The 15,952-nt window shown below is 38.8% G+C and overlaps 1 protein-coding gene across 1 annotated transcript; it reads right to left on the minus strand.

Moving 5' to 3' along the window:
* Positions 1-2,528: 2,528 nt before the first annotated feature.
* nfil3 (nuclear factor, interleukin 3 regulated) lies at positions 2,529-9,957 on the minus strand. Its single transcript, XM_042509077.1, has 2 exons — positions 9,791-9,957; positions 2,529-4,368 (listed from the first exon to the last, which is right to left on the minus strand). The coding sequence occupies exon 2, from the start codon at positions 4,251-4,253 to the stop codon at positions 2,892-2,894; it is 1,362 nt and encodes a 453-aa protein (XP_042365011.1). The 5' UTR covers positions 4,254-4,368; positions 9,791-9,957; the 3' UTR covers positions 2,529-2,891.
* Between the last annotated feature and the right edge of the window lie 5,995 nt (positions 9,958-15,952).

The following is a 15,952-nucleotide window of genomic DNA, read 5'->3' on the forward strand; positions in this document are numbered from 1 at the left end:
AGAGCAATGGACCGTGTAAACCTGTCGCCACACCAACACACACATGGCTACAGTAACCATTAACTACATCAGTTAACAACAGACTACAGCTTTAAAGCAAATAATGGCCAGACTGCAAACCTTTGGCAACATCTGCCCAACTGCCCCCAGCCACAGCTGATAGAATAACTGAGACGTTTTCCTGCTCCACAACACCAAAGCAGAACAGTGTTCAGTGACTCTGTGTGTGTGTGTGTGTGTGTGTGTGTGTGTGTGTGTGTGTGTGTGTGTGTGTGTGTGTGTGTGTGTGTGTGTGTGTGTGTGTGTGTGTGTACGTGCACGCGCATGGTGATGGGCAGAGCCCTGTGACAGCAGTCATGAATCATTTGGTAAAAGAAAAATAAAAGCTTCACACAGAACAATATTTTACACATTAATGATGTCTGTCACACATGACATCATCCATTAACAATTGACTGTAAATTTCCAAATAGTGCCCGCTAATCTTTCTTTTAGTCTATTTCCCCTGCAGCCCCCTTTATTACTATATCTGATCATATTTTATTGAAATGTCTCATTATCTGATCTGCTACAGTTTTATTTTGCTGTTAATGCATAAGGAAAATTACACTGCGCTGAATGAATTAAGTATAACATACATTTTGGCACTTGATCAGTAAGAGAATTATGTCTTATCACTTTGCTTCTCTCACTATTTTTTTTTTCTCTAATAGAAAGATGATTTTCAATCACCAATCAATTTTACACATTTAAAGACTTACAGCTTCTTTGAGATTATAAGTCATAAAGGAAAAAATTTGAGAGTGTTAGGTTTGTCCTTAAAGGGTGTAAGCCCAACTGTTTCTGGGAGGTTTTTAATGTAAAAAGAAACTGTAGCAAGTTTCAAGTTTCATTTTGCCAAAGTAGTAGCAAACGAAATTTAATAGTTATAAAAAGAAACCTGGTTCCCTCGTCAAAAAGCCTAAGAGATTTTTCCATGGGATTTTGGATTACTGTTGGAAATAAACTCTGTGGTAAACAAAAGTTTATAATACTTACGTTTTGTTCAGCCAAATCATCTTCACAAAAAAACACCACTTTCAGGATTACTGAGACCTATATGTTACACTCAGCAGTAAGAAGCTTACATAAGGCTATAAGCATAATACACCACATGAATTAACATCGCCACCACAACAAGACTGTAAAGTCATGTTTGGTGCAGTTCAGAGTGATGACGTTCTATATTCTCAATTAGCCACTTGTTCGCATCTGCCTTTTTTAAGACACAAAAAGCTTCGAATTTTATAGTGGGGTATTTACCGACACATTTTATATTGTAGAACAAAACTTGAACGTCTCTTAGTGTGCATTCACACCTGAGCTGTTGAGTCCACTGTAAACGGACTAGAGTTTGTTTCCTCGGATAATCCGGTTTGTTTGGGGTGGTGTGAAAGCTCAATCAAACTCTGGTGCGGACCAAACAAGTAAACTTTGGTCCGCCTGAAAATGGGGGCCTCGGCCCACTTCCAGGTGAACCCTGGTGCGATTTGTTTGTGATGTGAATGAAAACGAACCATCCACAGGACGTTATAATAGGAGAAATGTGATTTTATCAGGATTTCTACCATTGAACCAATAATAAATCCATCTGCTGATCATGAAATCTTTCTGCGATCTTACAGAGCAGTGCCAGTGTGCACTTTTACATTATTATCAGTTATTAAAACAGTCAGATGCCTCTGCTGAGCGAAGTTTTTTCAAAAGTTGTCTCTGTAGACTTTAGCAGCTGCTGAAAAATGCCTGTTAACATTTTTGCAGAGTTTATAGTTTAGTGATTTGTCTTCAATAATGTGTGCGCAGAACAACGAAGCAATTATGATCGTGCACCTACAGATAACGTGATCGATGTGCAGTCTAAAAATAGCTGCGTAATAATGCTAGCAATCAGTTTCATAATTTCTTTATGAGCTCTTTGTGACGCCAAAGAACATAAATATAAACTCTCTATAAGCATTAAAGTGCTGCATGAACTTCTGTCAGTCATATAATTTGATTTCCCCACATGGGTCCTGATGATGCCTGATGACAAATGCAAAAACTGTCCAATCAACAGTCACCTGGTTCACTTGACAAAGTGCAGTGTGAATGCGAACCAAATCACCTTGAATTGCAACAATGTTGCAATTGCATCCCCCCCAATTGAACCGAGTTCCCAAAATATTAGGTGTGAATATGCCCCCTTAGGCATGTGTTAACCACAGACATTCAGTATGTTAACATGATGTTAGAAAAAGTCGAATTATTGTGTTAGTGCTACTACAAAACAAATAAAGAAAAAGAGAGAAGAAAACGAAAAAAGACGAAGGCACCAAGTAAATTGTACAGTATGTACAAAATGTACAGCGCTGAAAAGTTATCCATGTTGTCACTGTTATGACATGCAACTCGTTTGCCACGTGCTAACTTGTTTGGTATGTGACATAATAGGTCAACCAGAAGAAGGTCCAATAGCAACAAGCTTTAAGGGGGCATATCTCCACCTGCCGCAGCGGAGTCGGACATACTTCCATCAATAAACCAATATTCCCTTGGTGCTTGTATACTGGGACAAGGACAGTAGTCAAATTAAATGGCCTAACCGAGCTATAACCCTAGCTCCATTTAACTTTGCATGGAAACGTACTGATTGACTTTGAGACTAGGGAACCAGAGGTGCTGAAATGCTAATTCATATCCAGGTTTAAGGACTCATTACTGGGGCACTCTATTGGCTAGCAGCTTTTGTCGTTGCTCTAAAAGCTATTATTGGACACTGTGTATTTGAAAATTTACTGTAATTGAGACATTGTTTAACCCCTACCACACAGTGCAACAGCAAATACAGTGGAAATGCAAAAAATACAAAAAGGTCACGCAGAGGAACCTCCTTTTGAAAATGACTCATGGTGATGAGGGGTGCTTTGGGTTGACTCTATCACAGAGCCTGGCTGTGCTGAGATCAGTCTGTTCAGAGAGACCTGTGCAGGCAGGTCCCCAGGGCCTTGCTTAAGATACAAGTCCTCAGCATCTGAGTATGCATAGGAACGTTCTTGTGTATCCACAAAGGTTTGGTTTGAGACTGGGCTTGTGGGTAGCCTGCTATTCTGCAGTGTCTCTGTGCTGCTTCTATGCCACTGCTCAGACTGGTGGCTCCAGTCCTGCATGTTGGTGACTTGTAATGACAGAGGGCACGGGGAGGACTGGGTGTACTCTGAAGAGTCCTGAGACGTCTGGTAGCATCCTCCATCTGAAATCCTGGCAGGAGAGGAGGACTTTCCAGAGGACTCGTACTCGGGGTCCACAGCCTCCACTTTAATTTGGATGGTTCTGGCTTTGATCCGCAGTTTATGGGGCAAAGCTGAAGAACTGGCATCTGGCACTTTGTGTGTGGAGACAATGACACTTCTTGGGTCAGGTACAGATGGCATCAACCCTTTGGGGACTTGCTGCTCGTCCTCACCGTCTGATGATTTGCTTATAGCACCATCTTCTGAGCTCCTGGGGGAGTTACTAGACGACCTGGTGAGTTGCAGGAATGAAGCCGGTTGGGAGCAGACTCCTGTCAAAGGGCTGGCCATGTAGTTTCTATAGAGTTCGTAGGGACTACTTCTCTCTTGTGCATAACTGCCATTCTCTGATGGTTCTTGCTTGACCTCTGCAGTCCTGCAGACATTGAGGTTACCCTGAGTTGTAGTGCATGTCTCTGGGGTGTGAGGTGAATGCTTGATGACTGATACACAGCTCCTGCGCAGGTGAAGAGGCTCCAAAGCCCTGCTGGAAGAACTATGGCCAGCATTAGGTGGCGCAAGCTCCTGGTAGAGGTTCATCGTGTTGGAGTTGGATAACTTCTGGACTTCTTGGGCATATGCTGCCAAGCTGACCAGGCCAAACTTCAGCTTTAGGGACAGCAATTCAGCCTTGAGGGAGGCATTTTCCTCTCCGAGTGCCATCAGCTTGTTCTCAAGCACCATGTCGTTGATGCGCCGTTTCTCCCTGGAGCGTTTGGCCGCCTCATTGTTTTTGCGCCGCCTCTCCCAGTAAAGGGTGTCTTTCTTCTCCTCTGGGATAAACTCTCTTTTTCTGCGACAGGTGGTTTTTGCTTTGAATGGAATCGCAGAGATTTTGTGGCCTATCATGTCTCTGTTAGCCCCTTGTAAAGCCACAGCCAGGACCAAAGCATCCTCTCCATTGTAGGGCTCACCGGAGTCCACCTCTTGCTTGATTGATTGCATATTACCACTGTTGGCTACTGTCAATATGTTCACTGGTCTTTAACTGTACACCATAATGCTTAAATGCAGATATAGTAACTGCCACATTGGACTGATCCACTGGAGTTGAGTAAATCTGTGGAGTAAAAGACAACAAGAGAGGTTCATGTCAGTGTCAAGTTGAAACAAAGGCTTAAGTTGAAGATAACGATATTTTAAAATCATATTTTTGCATTAAGCTACATATGTCTTAAATTATTAATTATCTATTGTTAATTGTTTTATTTATTATTAATAATTTACTAATTAATTATTAATTTATTTATTCATTTCTCCAAAAGAGAAATGAATAAAGAAACATCAACATTTCCAAAATTTTCATTTCAATTACAGAATCTGAAATGTTGCAAAACAAAGTTAGCACACAAGGTGTAGCATGCCTGGTGCAGACATAATAAACAAATTTTGTCCAGTCTCATATCCTACAATGACCAATTCCATTATTAAAACACCTTGCTGGCAAATGTTAAAAAGTGAGTCATATTACTGGTGTCATATATAGATTGAATTTACACTTTCATTTTCAGGTCAATATATTTATCAATATGTGGTTTGATTATGTCTTGTCCTCTTTGAAAGCCTATACAAAAAGTCATGAAACTGATACAGTGTATTCAGAAGTATTCAGGGCCCTTTACTTGGTTCACATTTTGTTAAGTTGCAGCTTCAGGCTAAAAACATTTAAATTTGTGTTTTTCCTTATCTAACAATACTCAATTCCCCCAAGTGACAAAGTAAAAATGGGGCTTTAGAATTTTGTGTACATTTATCAAAGATAAAAACCTAAACATCACATCGACATACATATTTATGTCATTGTGATGACATTTTCCCTGTTATAGTGGTTAGTGTTTGGGGAGTATTTCCTTAGTCGATGTGAGGGTCTAAGGACAGAAGGATGACGTATGCTGTAAAGCCCTCTGAGGCATACTGTGATTTGTGATAATGGGCTTTATAAATAAAATTCACTTGACTTAACACTGACACAGCATGATGCTGCCACCACCATGTTTCACCTTTGGATGGTACTGAAAAGACGAGGTGCCTGCTTTCCTCGAGCCATGACACTTAGATACACAGTCTAAATCCTTTAACGGCTGTTTTTGTAAAGACCAAGCAGGTTTTCATGCGTCTCTCAGTAGGCAGTTTTCCATTTGTGTGGTTTTTCGATTCAACAAAATGAGATGACTGCGTTTCCATTGAGTGATACTATGCGATTTCTCTTGCGATGTTACGCGACTTTCCTCTTGTGATAACATTCCAAGAGGCATGGTGATGGACGTCCAAAACATTGGCAGGTTTATTTCTATTGCAGCCACTCAATAAAGCCAATCAAATGTCGCCACAATTTCTTTGTCTTCTATAAGGGTTAAGAAGATCTCGGTCTTTCCTCCGTCCGCACATATCGAGTCATGTTTTGCAGAATGTCATGCGACTTTTTGTACTTTTTCCTCTCCTTTGGGTTTAGTGGCAGTTGGCATCCATAAACTGGCATTACTACAACCCGGTGATGCACATCATGAGCTATAAAAGCGAAAAAAGGGTTTCCATAGCAATTTTGCAAAATAAGGCTTTTTTGATTCGCCTGAAATACATCCTCATGCAAGCATAAAAACTTTTTGTGATAAACAGGAGTTTTTTCAAAATTGACATGTTTCCATTAGGTGCATTTTGTATTCGCAATTTCAATTTGTGCAAAGTGAGGGTTAATGAAAACCCGCCTACTGTCTGCTGTGTTTTCTGTGGAACGAGAGCTTTTCTGTGTGTTATTTTACATACTGGATAGCTTTCCTTATTAAGTCAATAAAGCCTTATGATATCAGCATTAATTTATTGATTCGATTTTGTATCGTTAACCTGCATCTGCAAAGTAACAAGTAACAAAAGCTGTCAGGTAAATGTAGTGGAATAAAATGTACAATATTTGCCTATGACATATCATGGAGTAGAAGTATAAAATAGCAGAAAATGTAAATACTCAAGAAATGTAGTTATGCACAGGTGATGCACTGACAGCTGTGAGACTTGTCATCAATCTATCGCCTTGTTACAATGCTTACAGATTCTGCATATATATGCAGATTCAGCTGCTCATAAAGATTTACCTGACAGGTGTGTGCTTCTCCCAGTCATGTCAACATGACAACAGTTCACATGGTAAAGTGAATTTACCACAAGTGGACTTGAATCAACCATTCATCAGACTGACATGGGAAAAATGAATTTAAACACTTACAGCATAATTCTGCAACATAATGTGAAAAACATGAAGGGTATATACTTTTTGAATGCACTGTAATTATGTAATATACTGTATTATGGTGAATTGATTTGTTATTAATGGATTTGCCAATCAACACACAACACGAAACAGGTCCGCACACTGTAGCTCCCCTGAGTGCAAGCCTATCGCCAAAAAATACATTTAAAAACGATTTTGAAATTTGTTTCAGTCAGTGCTTTTCCTTATCTTACATTACAGAAAAATATTTTTTTTAAAAACTTTGTCAAGACACTTTTGGCTCTGAGAAATTGTGACGGGCATTTTTCACTATACTCACGTTTTACAGACGATCAGTTAATTAATTAATTGAGAAAATGATACTGATTAATCAAAAAAGAAAATAATAGTTGCAGCACTATATACATGCCATTGATAGATGTGCACTAGATATGTCACACAAAGTGAGACAGCACTTCCAAATACAAAACAGCTGTCTTTTTGGCTTTCTGAAAGTAACAGTTAAGAACTTATTTTAACTATTAATAATTAGGTAATAATAAATTATTTTAGTCCACTATCTCCATAGAAATGACATTTGTTTTAAGTTTTAAAGAAATCTCTGCTCCTAGGTTTAAAATAATGCTCCCGAGTGGAATGCTACTCAAAAAGGCAACTGAGCCTTTTTTGGGCTTCCCAGCTTCCATACATTCAGAGGAGAAGGAACAAAGGACTACACACAGCTGTAGTCATAACACGTGGCCCGGGAGAAGCTCAAACACAGACACACACAGCCTGTAACCTGAGGCCTACATAACACACACTCATCCTCACACACTTCCACAGAATTAATGTTCATTATGTCAGCTGAACAAAGATTTTGGTTTACAGAAATAGAAATAAAGATTATGGGTGTGGTAACATTTCCATAATAAATGTCTCCTCTGACTTTGCGACCTCATTTTGTCCTTGCAGTGGGTCTACATTTAGGAAGTACATGATTAAAGGAGAAAACATGTATCGACACATCACTTTCAGATACCTTTCTCAAGTATTTAAACCTTTGAACCCAGAGCTAATCGGTTTGATTTTTTTCAATTACATCGTAAAACAAACAATGAGCAAGAAATGTGCAGCAAATTGCAGGAAATTAGTAGATTTAGAAAAAAAAAGTTTTAAATTAAGGGAAAATTTGATTTAAAATTGTTTTGCAAAACTATTATTATATTCTAAGCATATTGTTTCATTAGGTCATTTCTTTCCCATTTTTTAAAATTATTTTTATTTTCTTGTTTGTTTTGTTTGCTGTTTTTTGTATAACTAATTTCATGTAATTTTATTATACTTTTAACAAATTTCTTGCTTATTTCTGGGTGATTTCTTGTTAAGTTGCTCAGTGCCTTCTTTCCATGTTCTTAAAAAGAAATCAAGCCAATACGCCCTGATTTTGAAGGGTTAATAATAAATAACATGTAGACTAATATACCTTTAGTATGGAATCAACTTGATGAGATTTATTATAATCCCAAAGAAGCAGAGTGCCAATAGTCTGCAAAGCAAATTGTAATCCTGTGAAATAGTTCATGTCCAATTTCACCATTTGAAAAAAACACCCATAAGTGACACATCCCTATGACAAATGCAGCCTCTGCAATAATGTGGTAAAAACATGAGACTTTTATTTTTTGAATATGAACGTGATGATCTTCTGAATTGATTTTCAGTTGGAATTTTTAAGATATTTTGGCATTGACATTTCACTCAAAGAACCTGATTTATTAATTATATTCAAAAATATAAATTTCTCCAAGAATGAACAGTATATGATTAATTTGCTCATTTTTTGGCCATATTTTACATTAATTAAATCTTTTTAAGGAATAGCCCCTTATATACCACTTTAAAAAAAAAGATACATGTCTTGAAACACAATCAAACTTACAAATATGTGACATACAATTAACAAAAATATTCATTTATGCAAATCTTACAGCTATATTATAAAACTAATTAGGTAAAACCCTGTATGTGATCATACTTATATCTATTTTATTTTATTTTTGTCTGTCTGGATTGTACTAACCACTGAGTGTACTGTTTTCAATAACAAGTTAAAACAAACCACCCGTAGGAGCCTGAGCCACTCTTTGGGTTGCTTCTTTGTCTGAGATCACTGGGAGAGATTTTACAGATGTTGAGATTTTTGCCTTCTACCCAGCTGCTGGGGTTATGCGGGGATGATCACTCCCTTGTCTTTTCTAACGAGGCAACATATGACATCAAGACTAAATTTGGATCACACGTGATAAAAAGGGGGGGTGATATTAAGCCACGGGGGGGCGGAGTGGGGGGGGGGGGTTCACTGTCGGTGCAGCCGCGACGGCCCGCCGGGTTATCTGCGCGGAGGGATCGGCCCGGACCGCTGCGGACCGTCAACACGTCCTATTGTCCCAGATTCCTTCATTGTGTTCGGACCCCCCCCACACCCACCTCCCCCGCTGCCAGTAATTTCTCTGGCTGCAGACATTATGCAATGTTTGTCTTTGTGGCAATAACAATAAAAGCTCGTGCTTGCTCTGCTCTGGATGTGTGTAAAAGTTTAAATATGTCTAAAGAATAATAAATATGTGTCGAACACGCTATTATAGGCGGTGTGTAACAGGCTGTACTGAAACAATGTGGCCATTCACTGTTGACATCACTGCCGTGCTTACTCATGACACTGGCGGCTGAAGCGTGGGCTCTATCTACGCCCAAAAGAGTCAGCGCTTCAAACGTGAGCACAAACTAACTAACCCGCTGCTAGGACTAATAACTTGCTAACTCCTAACAGTCACACAGCAGCCACAGGGCTCTGGGAACGTTACTGCCAGCTAATTCTGGGTCACAACACCGTGTCGCAAAGTCCCGCTAACGTCAGGCCTACAGTACGTGCCTGAACACGGTACAATACAGGTCTCATATACCGGCCATTGTCCTGCTTTTATCCGCTCTGCACAACCGAACTACTACAGTATAGTCTAACTAATAACATAAAACACACCAGCAACAACTTGAGTTTCACATTTAATGTGAATGCTAACGTAGCTGTTCTATGTTTAAAGTGTGTTTAACGTAAGAAAACACAGAGGTTAGCCTCATGACACACATTACAAGCTAGCTGCCCGCTGCTGTGATTCTGGGACGTTCTTCCGCACGCGTAAACACACTCCACCAGCCCGCACAAACACTACAAGTCACAAATAACGCTGGCTTAACCCCAATTTCAAAACTGTACCTTTATAGCACCTGGTTGGAGGCTTTGGTCTGCTCTGCCACCGCGTGTCAAGCGCAGAGAAGAAGTTGAGCTTTCCCATCAGATCATGAGGAAATAACTGTCGATGAAATCTTACAAGTTGCGAAGTCCATGGTTCTGCTCTCCTCCCTTTGGCTTTTTCCTCTCAAGGTGGCTCCTGACTCATGGATCTGTGTTAGTAGGTCACCGGTTAAATGTATTGGCAGCGTGAGATTGAATGACAGCCGCTGCAGCCAATCAGAGAGCGGCATTTTCCAACTTCAGCCAATGACTCTTGGCTTAGGCGCAGAGCTCAAATCTCAGAAAAAATTGCATGTCGTCATTCGCAAAGCGTGTGGGGCTTTTACGTGCGTCAGTTCATCACGCAGTGAGCGGATTTTCCTGATTATACATAATCTCACAGACATATTTCATGTTTATAGCCTGCAACTGCTAATACACAAGTAAGAACCTTATAAACAAGGCTGCAAGGCGCTTCACAATGTTAATGTTCTTAACATCTATACAGTGAATTGGTCAGAGTTAAAAGAAAAAAAATAAAAGTAACTATTTAACTTACTGCATCAAAGTAATGTAATGTCTTATTACATTTGATTAATTCCTAATTACTGTTCTAGCTAGTGTTTTTAACCCTTTAACACCTGGATCAATATCAGTTTTTTGTGCTGCAACAACCTATCTGTCTATTTATCTGTCTGTTTATCTATCTATATATTAATGAAATATAAAATATAAAATATATTTATTGTTTTTCTTTTTAGACTTATTTTTAAGTTATTTTTATTGTAACTTTTCGCCAATTCCTTGCTCATTTTAAACCATTTCTTATTAAGTTGCTCATTACCCTCTACTTCTGTTTGCTCAGGTTTCAGAGGGTTGGGCAACTCACTCCGTGTCTACTTCTCCTACTACTATTACTAGTAGGCTACTAATAATGATAATTATAAGTAAAAGTGCATTATTATTATTATTATTATTATTATTATTATTATTATTATTTCATTAATTCATTCATTCATTTTCCGTAACCGCTTGTCCTCCTAAGGGTCGCGGGGGGACTGGACTCCCAGCTGTCATCGGGGGGAAGGCGAGGTACACCCTGGACAGGTCTCCAAACTATCGCAGGGCTGACACAAATAGACAGACAACCATACACACTCACAGTCACACCAAGGGCAATTTAGAGTCACCAATCAACCTGACCTGCATGTCTTTGGACTGTGGGAGGAAGCCGGAGACCCCGGAGAGAACCCATGCAGACACGGGGAGAACATGCAAACTCCGCACAGAAGGGCCCCCGATTATTAATTATTATTATTATTATTATTATTATTATTATTATTATTATTATTATAGAAAAAGAAAAATAATTATTTAGCCATATCTGAGGGTTATACCAAGAATTTATCATTTTTAAAAAGGTTTTTGAAAATGTATTAACTGTCTGACAAAAAATCACTGCAATAATCTAAACTTTTGAAATATATTTTTTGTGCATGTGTGCAGCCTAGATGGAGTAATCCATGTGGCTGGGGGACCATGCAGGGGAACCCGTCACCATGCAGCTCTGAAGTGTTACATCACTTCATTTGTTCTTACTGTAGTTCTCCTCTTGAGGTCACTGTTGGATCGCTGGTGTAAACCTGACAGCTGCTGGTAACCTGGAGGCTCACAGTTAAGATGGCTGCTGCTGAGGAGTCTCTGCTCAAATATGTGTTCAGAAGTGTTCATATGTGTTGTGAAGCAAAACTCAAGTATTATTGTTCCACACGACACTCTTATATTACAGAAGCCCTTACAGGAAATTTAACAGTGGACTGAACCACCTTAACCATCATTTTCCTCTGTACCTTTTCCAAACATATCTCAAAGGACGTGATATTTTTTAAGATATGTTTGGAAAAAGCGTTTGGAAAAAACACTTTTAAGCATATGAAACCCAGACTGACAACAGTTTTCTTGTGCAACCTTCAGACACTTTTCACAATAATAAAAATATAAAGTTAAAGTTAACATTATTATACATTTAAAATTATGTTACAAAAAAAGAGAAAAAAGTTACATAAAATACTTTAGATTATATACTTATTTTTCAGATCATTTCAATGTTTTTTGCCCCTTTAAAAATATATATGGTATTGTTTAGGTACTTTTATGCACATTTTGAGGCTAACAACACCACTCAGGCACATGCGCCCACCATCATCCAGTGACCAGGTACTCCAGCTGTCCACAGGGAGTGAAAAAGGCCTTCTCTAGTGTCAACCTATGCAAAGCTGCTGGGCCAGATAACATCCCTGGGCGTGTTTTAAAGGACTGTGCAGAGAAACTGAAAGATGTCTTTGCAGACATTTTTAACATCTCGCTCAGCCAGGCAGTCATACCCACCTGCCTCAAAAGTACCATCAATCCTGTCCCAAAGAAGATTTATTTTATTTTACCTTTATTTAACCAGTAAAATCTACTGAGAACAAAAATCCCTTTTTCAAAGGTGTCTTGGCAAAGAGTTACAGACACCATACAAACTAAAATGCAAAATCAAAATATACAACTTCAAAGTAACAATATAAAACACAAAAAGAACACGTGTGCAAGTTATTCACGTTACTTTGTTATAAAAAAAATTCAAAAATATGTATAGTGAGTTTGAAATTGTAAAACCCTGATTGCAGTATACTATAACACTGTTAAGTCATAGACTGCATTGTAAAAAAATAAAGAAATAAATCTGTCATTTTTTGTGGCATTTTTGCATTTATTAGATAGGACAGATCAGCAGTGTGAAAGGGGGAGAAAGAGGGGATGACATGCAGCAAAGGGCTGCGAGCTGGACTCGAACATGTGGCTGCTGTGGCACAGACAGTGCCATTCTTGTCCCAAATCTGTCATTTTTTAACAGTGAAGATGTGAACAATTTCACAGAAAATCTCCTAAATTTTACAGTTTTAAACTGTTGTAATTCAACTGTAAAATGGTTGTAATTATATTTTTTAAACTGTAAAATTTACACTGTCCATTTGTAAGACAGAAACACCATGTCTGCATCACCAGTCATGTAAAAACCCTCAAATTAAATTAATATTTGAAAATCTACACTTTAGAAAATCTTTTTTTTTCCTTTTCAATTTCAAATATAGCAGTCATGGGCAGGTAAAATAACTCTTTTAATCAATGTCCTAATATTAGTGCCAAAAACATCTCTTTTATTTTTTAGAGTAAACATCAATAGGCAAGTTCAAGATTTAAGGAACGTCCAAATGTAACACTCAAATGTTTTAGAATCCATTGAACAATCCAATTGTAGGCATTTGAAAAATGTTCTATATGGTTTCTTTCAATTAAAAAAATCTGAAATATTATTTCATCATATTCTTACTTTAAAATTAACAGTTGTATTTGGTTCACTGCTTTACAAAATATCAGTTTTATGATGTTGTGGTTTTACACTTCACTGTTAAAATTAGGGACATTTTTTTTACAGTGTGTGTGATAATGTGTGTGGGAAACTGTGGGTGTGTTGGAGGAGTCAGTAGTTAGAGACTGAGTACTGCTCTCAATGTTTAGAAGGTTGGGTTGATTTCTCTGAGTTCAGGTGGGCGAGGGTCTGGAGTACCTCTCCAGCCTTAGTGTACTTGACATTACTGTGAAGGACACTTGTGTTGGATCTACTTTAGTGGGTTGTGAGTCTCTGTGGTCTGCGATGTGTCAGTTTTATGATGTTGTGGTTTTACACTTCACTGTTAAAATTAGGGACATTTTTTTTACAGTGTGTGTGATAATGTGTGTGGGAAACTGTGGGTGTGTTGGAGGAGTCAGTAGTTAGAGACTGAGTACTGCTCTCAATGTTTAGAAGGTTGGGTTGATTTCTCTGAGTTCAGGTGGGCGAGGGTCTGGAGTACCTCTCCAGCCTTAGTGTACTTGACATTACTGTGAAGGACACTTGTGTTGGATCTACTTTAGTGGGTTGTGAGTCTCTGTGGTCTGCGATGTGTGTATTTGGTGCTGAGTCAGGAAAGGAGTGTATACTTTGCTCCTGCAGTGGTTGGAATAAAAAAGACTATTCCTGGGAGACCTGAGCCAGAGAGTGTTTCTGCAGTTTAAAATACTGTGATGACCTCATGTTATGTTTCATGTAATTACATACAATTTGTCACGTCGAAGACACTTCTATGTTTTGTCTGCTACATTTTAAAACAAACTTGACATCCACCATATGTCCAGCAGGGGATATTCATTCTCCTGTTTTGAAACCTGGATTGACATTAGTTTTCTTGTGCTGCATTCAGACAACTTTCACAAGCTATTAACCCTTTGAAATCTAGGCAATTTGCTTTGATTTCTTTTAAAGACATGGCTGGAAAGGTAAATGAGAAAAATGTCCCTGGAAATTTGTTGGTGTAACACCCTCTTTGAACAGGTCAAATGGAGATTCTCAGCATCACATGGCCAGAATTTAGAGGCGCACTCACACTAGGTCCAGTTGCCCCGTACTGTGCCCAAGTACGTTTGGCCCCCCTCCCCAGTCCCCTGCCGGCCTGCACTCACATTGCTCCAGATTCAACCAGGTATAAGGACGGTTACGACAGACACTTGACTTCATGTTATCATGTAGTAAGAGTCATAACAGTCAGCACAATGGAGAACAACAAAGAAAACATGACTGCAACTTTACTGACTCTGTGGCTTATTTTGAGAGGTTGTGCCGCCATTGTTTAAAATGTTTGTTGAGAGGGAAGTGTACCGTGTTGAGCACAACACGGAGCAATCACACTAGTCAAACAAACTGGGCTTTGGGGGTCAAACATGCTTGGGGACGGTATGAATTGCCTATTGTGAGTGCGCCCTGCCAACTTCTTGAGGACTAATCCAAGAGTGGATCAAGATTATGTGGTTTGGTTTAAACATAAATGGACCTTGAACTAAGTTTATTTTGTCACACTCTATTGTTGTCAAATGGATATTTTCTGCATCACCAAATCTTAAGTCCATCACATATCCTGCACACAAAGTTCTCCACTGCAAACTTAACCATTTTAAAAACTAACTTGTTCTTTCTTCTATCAAACTTTAAAACAATGTTTCTTAAGGCTGCAGGGGTTGTGCAAAATTTCCATGATGCTTTGCCATTGGGTGTGTGCAATGTGTATTATGTGCCATATTTTGTGCAATTTGGACAGTGTTTTAATTTACTGGTGTGATTTAGTGTAGTCAGTGCTGTTTTGTTCATATGTAGTTTGTTTTATGGTAACTGTGGAGGCATCTATGGGTGCAGCATCTGAATCCAAGACAAAGTTCCCTACAGGGACCATAAAGTATATCGTATCGTATCATATCGTATGGTATGTTATGGTATGGTATGGTATGGTGTGGTATCGTATTGCATCGAATCATATCGCATATCTGTTGTTTTGATGTTTTGTTAAAGGGAAACATAATCCATTTAGTATAAGCAATACAATACTTTTTTTTTCTTCACTACAAAGTATATATTTGGCCTAATGTTTCCTGCAGCCTAATTTAGATGCATTTAGGTCTGTGTAAAACATAAAGCAAGAAAGACGTAACCATGGGCGTCAAATTGTTTTGACAATGTGTTTATGTGTGCGACCCATTACGGGAGGTTTCAAAAGAAGCTGTTAGAATATTGGCTAATTCGAGGAGGAAGAACAGCGGCTGTAAATGTCCGCAAACTAGGAAACCAAAATGATTCAGGAGCTCCTTACCCTTTGAGAAGAGGACGAGATCAGCTGCCATATAACAGAGAAGATAAAAGATTGTTATTGACAAGTTCATGCCTTAGTTATTGTTTATAGAGTGCTGCTGGAGCTTATGTTTTATGTCATGCTAGAGGCAGACATTTGTGTGTTGGACGTCATGTCCGTCATGGCTCTTTTGATCATGCTGGATGCTGTGATACAGAGTATAATTACACACTGGAGCAGAACGATCGCACAATCATTTGGTTCTGTGTAAAAGTGCAGGGGCAGTATAAAGGGGGGATTTTGTTGTGGCTCTATAGCGCCATCTCTGTGTAAAAGCTGCTTGTGCCTGCACAGTGCACCACATAATAGACTCTCTGCATGTTTAATGACAAATTATGACAAAGTATAATCACTTATTGTACATTGTTACAGAGGGAAAATA

This window comes from Plectropomus leopardus, chromosome 20, assembly GCF_008729295.1.
Source record: "Plectropomus leopardus isolate mb chromosome 20, YSFRI_Pleo_2.0, whole genome shotgun sequence".
Classification (NCBI taxonomy): domain Eukaryota; kingdom Metazoa; phylum Chordata; class Actinopteri; order Perciformes; family Serranidae; genus Plectropomus; species Plectropomus leopardus.